The sequence below is a fragment of the Peromyscus eremicus genome, chromosome 10 (genome assembly GCF_949786415.1).
Source record: "Peromyscus eremicus chromosome 10, PerEre_H2_v1, whole genome shotgun sequence".
NCBI classification, from domain to species: domain Eukaryota; kingdom Metazoa; phylum Chordata; class Mammalia; order Rodentia; family Cricetidae; genus Peromyscus; species Peromyscus eremicus.
The window spans coordinates 77,107,527-77,122,534 of NC_081426.1; the positions used below are offsets into that span (position 1 = coordinate 77,107,527).

General features: G+C 36.9%; 1 protein-coding gene across 4 annotated transcripts in view; it reads right to left on the bottom strand.

The window, feature by feature from the left end:
• Positions 1 to 4,564: 4,564 nt before the first annotated feature.
• Positions 4,565 to 15,008, bottom strand: part of Cenpc (centromere protein C) — a 54,263-nt gene continuing 43,819 nt past the window's right edge. For 3 of the 4 annotated variants that reach the window (XM_059274599.1, XM_059274601.1, XM_059274602.1), the window contains 3 exons: positions 13,505 to 13,659; positions 5,943 to 6,033; positions 4,565 to 4,727 (listed from right to left, as the gene is read on the bottom strand). In XM_059274599.1, the coding sequence (XP_059130582.1) occupies positions 4,657 to 4,727; positions 5,943 to 6,033; positions 13,505 to 13,659 (317 nt within the window). In that variant the 3' untranslated portion in view covers positions 4,565 to 4,656. Of the gene's footprint in view, positions 4,728 to 5,942; positions 6,034 to 10,250; positions 10,409 to 13,504; positions 13,660 to 15,008 lie in introns of those variants that run through there. The other variant, XM_059274600.1, reaches the window with a different exon arrangement.

Sequence of the window (15,008 nt, forward strand, 5' to 3'; positions counted from 1 at the left end):
ACCTTTATTGAGCCTAGTTCACCAGCTCTATCTAAACACTACCTCTTCACTATTTCCCTTCTAATTATAACAATTTCTTTTCAACAGCCACAACAACAAAATCTTATGTATAATTCCAAATATCAATGATAGGTATCCCATACAGATGCTGTGTGTATATATAAATACATAATCATTACACACATACACACACACACACACACACACACACACACACACATATATATATATATATATACACACAGAATATATTTATATATGGAAATTTTTTTTAATTTCATGCACAGGAAACATAAGATACTTAACTGCAATATGAATTTTACACATGGGGACCTTGCATTTTTTAAAAACACTAAAGATGTTCTTGTCATTTTCATCTTCTTTCTTACATTAAGTGGAGGCAGGGGATCTAGAAAGTCTCAACTGGCATAGCCTGTGCTGTTTGACCAACTGCCTCTTGGAGAAAGTAATGACCCCTCCAGACACAGACAAGCTGGTTGACTCTTACTCTTCTACAGTGACAAACTAGATGGATGGATGTTTTCTAAGCAGCTCTCTAAGTTCTTTCTTAACAAAAAGCTTACAGAAGACACACTTTAAAACATTTCATTAAAACTCTTCATGAGGTCCTATTTCCAATTTGACTATCATTTACAGAGTCTAATTAAGTTTAATAGTCACAAAGCAGATAGCTTGTGAACATGCACATCACAGATGTGATAGCTAATCCTAAGGCATCAGTTATCATCTCTTAAAAAAAAAACCAGCATAATGTTGGCTCTCATGTCTTCTAAACTGAACCAAAGAAGTGGGGTTTGAAACCTAGGAATCTTATCTTCCATAAAATATTATCCTCCTTAGCCTTAATTCACAACTAGTGCTTCATTACTATACTCTAATAATATTTCCACTAGTTTTATTGGTTATTGTATATAGTTAAGTATTATTATAAACCATTAAGTATAACTTTAAAAACTGGAAAAGACTTCTCTTTAAACAAAAATCAGCTGAGATGTACCTCAATTAGTACAGGGCTTAACTAGTATGCATGAAACTGAGTTCCATCCTGTCTTAGTTAGGGTGACTATTGCTGTGATGAAACACCATGACCAAAAGCTACTTGGAAAGGAAAGGCTTTATTTTGCTCACAGTTACATACAACAGTTTATCAACAAAAGCAGCGAGGGTGGGACCTCATGCACGGCAGTAAGCTGGAGACAAGAGTTAATGCAGAGGCCATAAGAGGAGTGCTGCCTACTGGCTTGCTCAATCTGCTTTCTTAACCCAGGACTACCTGCCCAGGGATGGCCCCACCCACAGTGGGCTGGGCTCTTCCCCATCAATCACTAATTAAGTAAATGCCCTACAGGCTTGCCTGCAGCCCCATCTTATGGAGGCACTTTCTTCATTGAGGTTCCCTCTTCTCAGATGACTTTTGCTTATGTCAAGCTGACATAAAACTATCCCACATTTGTCCATTTGATACATAAACACATCACTATAAACCCACAACCTTTCCTTTTTCATTCGTCCCCAAGAACTCACATAAATATATAAATAACTTTAAAAGTTTCGTAGTCAATACAAATTCAAACACATTAACAGTTCAGTCTCTTTAAAATATCCAATCTCTTTGAAATTCTAAAATGTTTTAAAAGTTCAAAATCTTTCAGCTGTGGGTTCCTGTAAAAAATCAAAATTTAGTTAAATACTTTCTTCAAGAGGGAAGAACCAGGGCACAGTCACAATTTTAACCAAGCAAGACCAAACTCCAACAGTCTAAATAACTCAACGTCCAATTATCTGGGATTCACTAACAATCTTCTGGGCTTCTCCAAGGACCTTGGGTCAATTCTCCAGTTCTGCCCTCTGCAGCACACACAACTTATCTTTTAGGCTCCAGCTGGCTATAGTCCACTGCCCAAAGTTCCAAAGTCCTTCCACAATCCTCTCCAAAACATGGTCAGTTCTGTCACAGAAATACCCCACTGGTACCAGCTTGTCTTAGGGTTAGGGTTGCTATTGCTGTGATGAAACACCATGACCAAAAGCAACTTGAGGAGGAAAGGCTTTATTTTGCTCACAGTTCCATATAACAGTTCATCATCAAAAGCAGTGAGGACAGGAACCTGGGAAGGCAGGAACTGATACAGAAGCCATGGATGTATACCACTTACTAGTTTGTTCCATTCTTAAAGAACCTAGGACCACCACCCGGGATAACACCATCCACAATGGGTTGTGCCCTGCCCCATCAATCACTAATTAAGAAAATACCTACAAGGCTTGACTACAGCCCCATCTTATGGGCATTTTCTTCATGGAGGTCCCCTCCTGTCTTAGTTAGGGTTTCTATTGTTGTAAAAAGACACCATGACTAAGAAAACTCTTATAAAAGAAAACATTTAATTGGGGTATCTGGCTTACAGTTCAGAGGTTTAGTCTATTGTTGTCATGGTGGGAAGCAAGGGAGCATGCAGGCAGATATGGTACTGGAGGAGCTGGGAGTTCTTACACCTTGACTCATAGGCAACAGGAAGTGGTCTGAGACACTGGGCATGGCTTGAGCATATATGAGACCTCAAAGCCCAACTTCACAATGATGCACTTCCTTCAACAAGGCCACACCTACTCTAAAAAGACCAGACCTAATAGTGCCAATCCCTACGGGCCAAGCCTTCAAACATGAGTCTATGGGGACCATACCTTTTTCAAACCACCACACCTCCTCTCAGATGATTTTTATCCAGAACAATTCCCTAGCACTACATAAAAGCAGGTATGGTGGCACATGCCTTTATTAGCAACCATAATGTCAAAACTTCATGGCTGCAGCTTCCCTGTATATAGAAGGTCCCATATATGGAAGGCACTATCTTGAAGCAGACATACATAATGAGCCTCTGGCTCCTACAGTATATGCTCTTGCTCTTCCTTAATGTTCCATGAAGTAGGGCTTGTGCTGCAGACCTATTAATTTGGGTCAAGCACCACACAGTTAGTTGTTTTCTGCATTTTGAAGTTAGTTGATTTCTATAATAGTCTTCATTGGCTACAAAAAGAAATTTGACAAGGGATGAAAGCTAAACTTACCTGTGAGTATAAGTATTTAGAATACGGAAATTATCCTGGTCTAGGAAAGGTGGTTGTAGTAGTTTCTCCTCTAGGGTCCTTGACCTCACCAAACATAGGTAATGGGCTAGGTTTACTATTTCAGTCATGAATTACTCCTACTGAGTGGGCAGGCCTTAAGTCCAATTAATTGGCTGTTGGGAATCCTCATGATACAAGTGCCACAGATGAAGAAGTACCATGCCACCCTGGTTATGGTTGTGATTTGTAGGCTTTACAACTTGGTAGGACTACTGAATACATTTCTCCCTTGGCAGCTTGCATAGCTTCTCTTGGTATTATGAGAACTAGTCTTCAGGCAAGGCTTCTACATCAGGTCCAGCTTCATTCCTCTAAGTCTCGTATCTGAAATGTGTGAAGTCCTCAGCAACAGGTTCTTACCTTCAAAGCACTTATTTCTCAGACTTCCATTTTTCATCTCCTATTTCCACAAGATGGATACATAAGCAAAAGCTACTCCAGGATTGCAAAAGGAAAAAGCCAAACTTGTAAGCAAATAACCTGATTCAATCAGAGTGTTAAAAGAAACAATCTGGGCCCAGACAATTCCCGAGCTCATGCTGGTGAGATGTGTGTTTACCACCATGCAGGCACACTGGGCCATTACCCACTGCCCCAAGAAATTAGTCAGTATTTACTGAGCCTCAGGCTAAGTGCAGAAATAATCTGAATAGCTGGTGGCTGTTTGGGATGGATTAGGAGGAGTGGCCTTGTTAGAGAAGGTGTGTTATTGGGAGCTGGCCCAGTGGTTTTAAAAGCACATGGTATTTTCAGCTCACGCTCCCTTATGCTTATGGATCTAGATGTAAGCTCATCTTGTAAGATAGTTGTGGACTCTAACCCTATGAAACTGTAAGCCTCAAATAAACACCTTCTTATATAAGTTGTATTTGTCATGGTGTCTTATCACAGCAATATTAAAGTAACTAAGACATATGATAAAAGGTAAAGACTGAAGTGTTTAAGGTACAAGACGAGGAAAGCCAAAAACAGGAACCAAATCAGATAGTAGAAAGAAGAAATGAATCCCTTCTACAGAAGTGAGCATTGACCTGATGACATCTTGAATTCACACTTCAAGCCTCAAAAAACTGAGGCAAAAAAATACATAAACCCAATTTCCATTGTTTTAAATCACTTTGTTACAGCAGCCCATGGAAATTAATTCATCACATTTACAACAGCTTTCTATTAGATTATTTAATGACCAATGATTTAATATTTGTATTTGGAACCAACTATTGTAAATGAGTAGACATATTAATTATCTCTTTTATAGCAGATGTGTTTTATATTGTGGGAACAGTGACTTTGCTTTTTCAATATTATTAAAACAATACCAGCAAAATGGCAATCACTAAAGGTAGTATGCACATTCAGGCAAGATGGTGAAATGTTTAACCAGGAGTATGAAATGATTATCTAATTCAAGTTTACTCAAAACTAAATAAATGTTTTATTTTAAAATAATCATAGTTACAAAAATTTACAATAAACAACCTATTTTATACACATACACATATTTCATCTCTTTATTTGAGTAAAAAGAAGACAACTTTCCACATTCAAGAGGTTTTTAATGTTGTAATGATTACCTAAAAGTAAAATAACAAGAAAACAGAATTATTTCAAGTAACAAAAAGATCTGTTCCATAGAATCATTTCTTCACGTAACACATACAGCATATAATATGAAATAGAAACAATTTATCTAGTTTAAAGTAACTTATTTAATTTTAATTGCATGAATCCAAAGATACAAAAGTTAATCACCACCTACTGATTCAGAGAGGATCTGAAAGAACACAAATTTCCCGTCATTCTCTAACAAAGGCAGAGTTAAATTAGAAATATGTGCAAGAAGAGAAACAATTCTGAAACCAATCTTTAAATGATCTTTCGAAATGCTGTAGGTTCCTATAAACCAGACACGTACATGCACGCATAGGTAAGAATGAAAGGTGCAATGTTATATAAAGTAATTTTAAAAGCAAATGCTGCTCTTAATTAATTAGGTAATATAACAGTGTCAGATGGATAGTGTCACATATGGCAGGTTTACTTGCATTATTATTAAATGTTATTACTGTGCCTTTCTCTATAGTAGAAATTAATATTCATTAAAACTAATAGAATTAGAACATTTCTACAGCAGTGCTAGTACACAGTAAGCTCAGAGCTAGGGATGGGGATGTACTCACTGAGCACTTGCCTAGCAATAAGAAAAAGATCTCAGTTCAATTCCCAGCACCACAAGACAAAAGTATATAAATATAGCTACTATTGCCTTCATCACAGTGTGAGCTTTGTAAATGGAAGGAGAGTTCTCTCTTTTCCATTTATTTATCCCAAACTTAAAGAGCAATACTTGGCACCACAGTACACTGTTACTCATATTTACTGAATGAAGGTATAAGCAAGCAAATAAATCAAAATACCTACTACCAATGACTTGTAATTTTTTAAAAATACACTGGTCTGTATAGTTAAAACAATCAACTACAAAGGACCATATACTGTCATAGAAAATAACATTGCAGAAATAACTTCCCTTATAGCTTGGAAGGCAACATAAAAACTTAATATTTTTATTCTTTAGCAATTGACATCTGTCTGAATTTCACACATCAAAACACTAATATATACTTACTTAGTGATAAAATGAAAGGGAAATATGTACCAAACTGCTTTGGCATTAATAACATGGTAGTTCATTTTGACCACTGTAGCTTCCACATTCATGGAACTATACACTAGCAACTGTACAGACATTGTAACAATATGAATCAAAATGCTTTAGTTGTTCTTACCTGAAGGAACATAGAATGAATCACCAGTAGTTATCATATACGGTGTTTCATGTAAGGTACATAAAAGGTCACCAAAGTTAACATAAAAAACCTACAAAATTAAAAAATAAAATCTCATTTCAAATTGAACCACAATGACTGTACTTCAGAAATCCTTAAATGAAATGCAACAGGCAAAATAAAGACTCCTCATGGATGTCTGTATTCTAATCTGTAGAATCTGCAATTACATCCTATGTGGCAAAAGAACCTAGAGACGGAGACTAATCCTTCATTTCAACTGAACCCAATCTAAACATACAAACCCTTAAAGATGAACTCCCCCATACCAGCGACTGACCCCCATACAAACACATCCCAACACACACAGAGAGAGAGAGAGAGAGAGAGAGAGAGAGAGAGAGAGAGAGAGAGAGAGAGAGAAGTAGTAGGTAGTAGAAAAATGAGGCAGAAAGAGCAATTTTAAACGTAAGTTTTTTGTACTCTTGCTGGTGGTAAGAAGAAGGGGCCACAAGCCAAGGAACAGGCTGTTTGTAAAAGCTGCCAACTTCCAGAGAAACAATGAGAACATCGGTTCTGTAGCCACATGGGAACTGAATTCTCCCAACAACATCAATAAAACTGGAAGGAAATGGACAGATTGACCCTTCAAAAAGGAAGCAAACCTGTTAACATCTTAATTCCAGACCCGTGCTACTCAGAACAAACTACATAGCCGAGCCTGCAAGATGTCTAACTAGGCAAAATAAGATAATTAAAGGTCACTGCTTTAAGCTACTAGTATGTGGTACTTTGTTAGGTCAATAATAGAAAACTAAGATAACTCATTTTTGCTCTAATTTTGCTCATTCAATGTCATGAAAAGGCAATACTACCTTGCTAGTAAACTTTACTAAAAAAAGGAAAATGTTAGCCGGGCGGTGGTGGCGCACGCCTTTAATCCCAGCACTCGGGAGGCAGAGCCAGGCGGATCTCTGTGAGTTCGAGGCCAGCCTGGGCTACCAAGTTGAGTCCCAGGAAAGGCGCAAAGCTACACAGAGAAACCTTGTCTCGAAAAACCAAAAAAAAAGAAAAAGAAAAAAAAAAGGAAAATGTTATACATGCTTCTTCTAAGACGTTTTCTGGATACCACACTTCTCAACAGGAATGATGAAGCCCAGATAGGAAGTCAGATCCATCTTGTGGGTGTGTGGGACGACAAAACAAGACAAGACAAAACAGAAAGCCCATCTCACATATTTAAGCATCAGACTAAAAAAGAAATAGGATAAATTTGCTTTTCAGCTGTGTTGGCTTCTAATTCAAAGATGGCTAACTTCACAATTTATTTAGATGTAGACATACCGTGAACTGTTTTGGAGACAACAAAAATAAATACAAAGTCTCCAAACTTTAAGATGTGCCTACTGATAGGTTTTTATCATCAAATTTCATACTTTGATGTCTTAATTCCCAATTTGATGGTATTAGTATGGAGCCATTCTGAAAGGATGATACAGTGTCCTTAAAGCTACACTAGAATGTTCTCTCCTTTTCTGTCTCTCTCCTTCTTCCCTTCTACCCTTTCTCTCTCTCTCCTCTGCTCTCTCCTTCTCCCTCCATCCCCTTTCCCGACTTCTCTCCTACACGTAAACCAGGAAGTATGCCTTCACCAAAGACATCTCAGTCTCTAAAACTGAGAAATAAATGTTCATTTTTGGAGACACTAATCTATAGTACTATGATTAAACTAAGGTACCCATCAAGAATATTTTGCTGCCGATAAAATGCCTATGTTTGAAAAGTGGGGGCACAGAAGTTAGACAGCGTTCAAAAGTCAATGAAAGGACAGAACTGGGAGTAGAGGTGTGCACTGACTCCACAACTGACATTCCCAACTTCTACAAAAGGACAGCTCTCTAAATGGAGAAATGGTCCTCAACTTTTTTTGAGAAACTAGAAAAAATTTGAAAATTCTTATGTCATCTAAAGACCTGCCTCAAGTAGAAAAAGTGAATTTAAAGGCATGCATATATCTCTAGATCATTTTCCTTATCTGGTCAGCTTGGATCTCTTCTCATTTTTGCCAATATTTAATTAAGATAATCTTTATTTAAATGAGAAACAGCTCTACATAGACATCAAATGAGAACATACAAATAGCTAATATTTGAATATCAGAATAACAAACTTATCAATAGGAAAAGAAAAGTTACAAGCTATCACCTTACCCCACTAAGAATGATTATTTTCAAAAAAATTAACAATAAGCCGGGCAGTGGTGGCGCACGCCTTTAATCCCAGTGCTCGGGAGGCAGAGGCAGGCGGATCTTTGTGAGTTCGAGGCCAGCCTGGTCTAATGAGCGAGATCCAGGAAAGGCGCAAAGCTACACAGAGAAACCCTGTCTCGGGAGAAAAAAAAAATTAACAATAAAAACTGCTGGTAAGGATACGGAGAGAAGCAAATGTTTCTGTTCTATTGGTGGAATGTAATTTAGTGTGTGCCTTATGGAAAACACCACTGAGATACCTCAAAAATTAAAACCACAGCTATAATATAACCCAGCAATTCCTCTAATGGATACAAATACACAGAAAATAAAATGAATATATTGAAGAAGTACCTGAGGCTCTCATGTCCACAACAACCAAGCACTAGAAATAACCTAAGTGCTCACTGTCCAATGGGTGGATATAAAATGTGATACACATACAGCATGGAATATTATATCATAAAAAAGAAAATCTTATTATTTGTAACAACAAATAAAACTAGAGATCTTTAAGTTGAATAAGCCACCAACGAAAAAAGACACTCCTGGAATGTAAAAAAGCTAATCCCGATGGGTATTAAGTTACAGGTAGAGAGACAGAAGCAAAAAGCTCTGACCCACAAAAAGGCTACAACAGAAAAGAACACTCTGTACATTTTTAAAGCAGTAAGAAACATTTTTTAATTTCTTTTATTTTTGAAGTTATAATTACATCATTTCCCCTTCCCTTTCCTCACTTCAAACCCTTACATATACCCCTCCTTGCTCTCTTTTAAACTCATGGCCTCTTTTTCTTTAATTGTTACTATATGTATATATGTACATCTACACACATATATACTCCTAAGTATAGCCTGCTCAGTCTGTAGGTCACTGTGTGTATGTCTTCAGGGCTGACCACTTGGTACTGGATCACCAGTTGCTGTGCTCTTCCCTGGAGAGGACTCTTTCTCTTGCTCTCAGAATTCCTTAGTTGCTTGCTGTTCTTTGTATAGGGTTGAGGCCTTGTGGACTTTCCCCTGTCCATTTTTACCATGAAGCAATGATAAAAATGCGAAATATAGGTACGTTTAACCTGATTTAAATAGTATACAGTGTATCACACATGCATCAAAACATCACATTACTCTCTATGTATTGCTTTTTAACTCAGGGGAAAAATAATAAGATTTAACTAAACAAAGCATGATTCAAATGTATTAGAAAACATTTTTTTGAGGGGCTGGAGATGGTTCAAGTAGTAAACGCAAGCATGAAGACCTGAGTTCAGATCCCAGTACTGAAGTTAAAAAAATAAACAGGTAACATAGCACATGCCTATAATACCAGTACGTGGGTGGTGAAGACAGGAAGATCCTAAGATATCATTGCCCAGCCAGTCTAGCCAATTGGAGAGCTCCAAATTTAGGAAAGACTTTATCTCAAAGAATAAGGTAGAAAAGCAACTGCAATCAACCTGATTTCCATGTGCATATGTATACCCTACCCATACACATGCAGCCCCATCAACACACAAGCACATTCACACACACACACAAGAATTTGATACATACAAAAACAGAACGAAATGGCAAACATCTACGAACACCTATAACAAACTACCTGTCCAATATACAGTCTATTTCCTTCATTAGTTAGTATTTGAGAAGAAAGCCTAGCATAAATAGTTTATAAGCATTCATTGTGTACTAAAAGATTAAGTACTTTATAAAAATATAACCACAATATTGCCATTGCTAAAATTAATGTTTAAAATTCTAATTGTATCAACCACATATTTGCAAGGTTTTTTTTGGACTAGGGTATACATTAGAGGTGCACAGTGACTGGTCAGTCCTTTCAGCCAATAGCAGTGGTCTCTATAAAGGCTGATTGATTGTTCTCCTCAGGATACAACAGTTTCTGAAAATATAACTGTCACTACCTCGTGTGGTACCAGTAGGGAGACTCTAGGGAAGCTTCTAAATACCCTTCTATATATAGGATAGCTCCCTGCTTCAATAAAAACTATCACCCAGGGCAAAATGTCAACAGCGCTATGTTGGGAAGCCCTGACATAGAGGTTTTACCTGGTCCTCTCTCTCTTTTCAGTTCCTACTGCTCTCCTATACACACAGAAGGACTTTGCTCATTATATTCAGTTTCAGCTTTCTTTCATTCCCTGTAAACTAGTAGCTCAATCTAGAGACCTTCCATGTTGTCTTCTTCCAGTTTCTATGTATTTTAAAGAGATAGAGACACTAAGATTACTCAGAACTCTATTTTTCTATCAGGAAATACATGTCCTTATGCTCCTATGCTCCTTACAGATGTCAGCAGCCACTGATGCTCAGTGCCCACATTAAATAGTTTATTGAGGAGATGCAAAATGGTGATATTTCAACTGTAACATTCCATGTTCATTTCGTACCTAAGTATTCCTAACAAGAAAATTCTCGTCTATTGTCTGACTACCTAGCTGCAGACTTTGTATGGGAAAGGGAGAATAAAAGACTGATTTCCCCCTCAGCTTAACTATCAGCTGGGAACATGGTAAGAAGCTTCTAAGAAGCCTTCAGAATTAACACATTAATTTTTCTTTCAGAGGCTGGCTAACAGTGATGGACTCAGACATAACTGAAGTACATCAGCCCACTAAGGTGTTCTTACTGATGCTGCAGTGCAGATTTTATCTTTGGCCAGTGGAAGAGCATCTTCAAGCTAGCTGCTGAGATGTTATTACCTAATCCTACTCATCTGTGGTGGTCTTTCATCAGGTATGGTGTGATAAAAATATTCAAAGCTGAACCAAAGGCCCCAAGTCAGGCATTTCCCCCCAAGAAATGGAGAAATGGTTAATGTGAGCAGGTCGAGAAGTTTTTTTGGCTTTAGTTCTGAATTTTTCATTTAATTTTAAAACTGTACTTTCAGCCCCTTTTTAAAAAAAAGAAATTCTGTCTTCAACATTCCTACTATTTGAGTACATTGTCATGTTTTGTTCTCTTATTCATACCATTTTTTATTTAACATTTATTTTATTTTATTTATTTGGGGGAGGGGGGCACAAGCCACAGGCCACAATCAGGAGTTGTAGACACCAGTTCTCTCCTTTCCGAAGCTGTCAAGCGTGGCGGCAGGCGCCTTCACTCAGCGAAGCATCCTGATGGCCCTCCTTACCTTCTCCACTTACTATTTCTAAGTGTTCTTTTGATTATTAGGGAAGATCCATCATCAACTCTAATAGTACAATGTTAATCTTTTTTGGTTTGGTCTGCTCCTCCTCCTCTTCAGACAGGGTCTCTAACATTGTATCAGGAAGGAGCTAAAGGCAAAGGCTGGGGCTCTCTCTATTCTTGTCTCTGTTTGTTTTTCAAAATCATATCAAGTGTGTTTCAAGTTTTAAAAATATGCAAAAAATACTTCATATGCTAACCTAAAAAATTAAGAAAAAATGTTCCTAATAATACTTAATGCTGATTTTCAGTTAAAAATTAGTACTCAATTTGAGGCCAGCCTGGTCTCCAAAACAAGTTACAGGAAAGGCCCAAAGCTACACAGAGAAACCCTGTCTTGAAAAACCAAAAAACAACAACAAAAAAAATTAACACTCAAGGCAAATAACCAATCACATAGTAACACGTTTTTCCATATTTGCTTGCCATTTACACTTTCAAACTCTAATCAGGGGCTAAAGATGCAGCCCAGTGGAAGAAACTTGTCTAGCACATACCAAACCCTGAAGTTCCATTCCTAATACACAGTAAAGCAAACAGAAAAAAAGTTTTTATATATATATATAAATTTTTGTCTTAAAAATTTGCTTTAGAACTTTAGTCCAAAGAATTTCTCATGTGGCTAGTATTAAAGATATGTTTGAGATAGTTTTAAATGTACAGACACTTCTTAGATTACATTTGAAGTTATATAACTTTATTTTGCCACATAGTGGCTTATGTTATTAAGCCAAAATAAAAATATAGCCATTTTCTCTCTGTAGTATGTTCTTCTTTTCCAAATTTTCCAATTATAAGCAATATTACAAATAAGGGTAAATAATCATTTTGTATTCTAATATAATAAATTCTATTAATTCATTATAGTGTCACTTGTTTTAAAACGTGGATCCCTTTGAATACTAACCAGGTTAAATATTTCAAATATTTATTATTTAAATTTCCTTTTATGTAAAGGCATTACAATTGAACGGGTAACTACTATTAGGTCTGTGATGACATAAAATGTCTTCATCATTAGTTACTGTTGTATCCACTGCATTAAATAAGTCATTAAGAATCACGGAACAGGAGCTGAAGAAATGTCTCAATGGGAAAGACACTTGTTGCACAAGCATGAACAGCAGCACCTCCGTCAAAAGTCGGCTGTGGCATGTGTACCTGGAACCCTAGCAGTACAGGGAAAGAGGTGGAGGGAAGTCAGGAGAAGCGCTGGGCTTGGGTTTGTCATCCTAACTGCCTGTTCTGTGAGGTCCTGCCTCACGGGAATAAAGCGGAGAGAGTAACTTAGCAGGATACCATCTGGTCTCTGCACCTGCCATGTGTGCACATACCACATATACATATGTACACACAACCACACCTGGAAAGCTACAGAATAGTAAGACTGAAATTATTTTAATTGATTCTAGTCATCATGATGCAACAATAAATTATTCTTGCAATGTCCCTTATTTATAATGTTGCTAAAATGATGGCATAATATTAAATATCTTTAAAATATACTTCATAGGTTCTATACTTATCATGTTTAGAATGAAATCAGAACTCATGAACATATGCAGAGCAGATACTGAGACAAAGGGAGAGGAAGGAGGGAAGAAGGGAGAGAGGAAGAGAGTGAGATAAAATAACTCATCATAAATCTCATTGTAACTTCAGACCCTATTAAGGACAACAGCCTATGGTACTGAATGATGCAGCTAGCCCTTTGTCTCCAGGGAACTCTTAACCAGTTAAGTCATTTTTAAACTCTTTTGATTCTCAACAAGATGATTACAGAAATTCACAAGACTTAATCTCCATAATCCCCTCCAGCTCTAAAATTCTATTTCTTTGCAAATCTGTATCCAAAGATTCTCTTAAAAAACAATCACACCTTAAATCACTGAAGCTCAAGGTTGTGCTATACACAGTACAGGTATTTTTAAATAATTACTGACTGGCTAACCACAATAGATTTAATAAAGGAAAGATTTCTTTGTGCAGCATAACAATGGGATTTCACTACTAACTAAATAGAATTTTAATGCATCATCAGAGAAAAAATTCAGTTGTACTTCTAGAAAAACAGAAATAAATGGAGAAATATACTCACCAATATATCTTGGCCAACATGTTGCTTTCCTTTTTCTTCATGGGGTCCTAAAACCAATTTTCCAGTAGAAAAAACTGCTGTATCCAGTGTTTTAAAAACTTTCAAACCATGTTGCTCCACAAAAAATTGGTATGTATCTCGTGGTCTTATAAGATCTAGGAGGAAAAGGATAATACAAATATAAAACCATCACAAGCTACAACAGCCTGTAACTGTCATCTTAGCACTTCGAGAACTAAGGAGGGTTATAAATCAGAAGTCCATCTGGACTATGCATGGGAAACCCTATTGTAACCGCAGTGTTCAATGATATACTAAACATTTATAGACACGTCATTTAGACCATGCATACATAGAGGAAGTACTATTACACAGGGTGAAGATGACTGAATCTGGAGCTGGAATGCCAAAGGTCACATTCTGCCTGGCTCATAAACTGCATGACTTTGGACTACTTAAGTTCTCTCTCTAAGCCTCAATTTCCTTTCCGTAAAAATGAGCAACAGCCTATGTTTAAACAGCTTCTGTGAACATCAAAGAGTTAATATAGAACAAAAAGGAATGACTGGCTCAAACTAAGCACTATGTTATTTATCTTAGCTTAACAATACTGGAACTGTTTTTACTTCTATGGAGGCTAAGAAGGACAATAATATTAGGGGAGACAAAATAAAGAGCTTCGTGTCTTTACAAAGCTGAACAAAGTCAAAATAAAAAGTGTCATCACAGTAACAATAAATTGTTTTTCGTTCATTCGATGATTAATCAGAAACATTTTTATTTAATTAAGCAAAGACTACAAGAAAACAGAATATAAGCCTTAGCTAAATAATCACTCTCTCATTTCAGGTTTCCTTTGCATTTATGAACCTTTCAAGCCTCTTAATGCATTCATTAATCATAGCTTCTGGCTCTGTGTCACTAGATATTTGAGAATGTTAAGGGTCAATATATACAATGCAATAAAAAAAATGCATAGACTATTGAAACAGATAAAAGTTGAAAAAATTTTTCTAGCCTGGAAGGCTCAGTTTTCACATTAAACAATGCCTTCTGTATTTCAAACTCTGAAATACAGAATGACTCTAAAGATGATAAATGTAAACTAGTTCACAGACAAAATTTAAGTTGGAATACCATTAGTGACTTCTAGTTTGACCAATCTGTTTGACTTGAGAAATAGTTGTTATTACTTCTGATAGTCTGTGGTGGTTTGAATAAGAATGGCCCCCACAGGCTCATATATTTGAATGCTTAGTCACCAGGGTTGTGGGCCTTGTTGGAGGAAGTGTGTCACTAGGGGTGGGCTTTGAGGTTTCAAAAGCTAACGCCAAGTCCAGTGTCTCTGCTTGCAGATCAGGATGTAGCTCAACTACCTCTCCAGCACCGCTGCCTGCCATGCTTGCGGCCATGCTTGCTGCCATGATAATGGACTAAACCATAATGATAAATGAAAGTGTGAAGTATGCCCCAACTAAGTGCTTTCTTTTATAAGAGTTGCCTT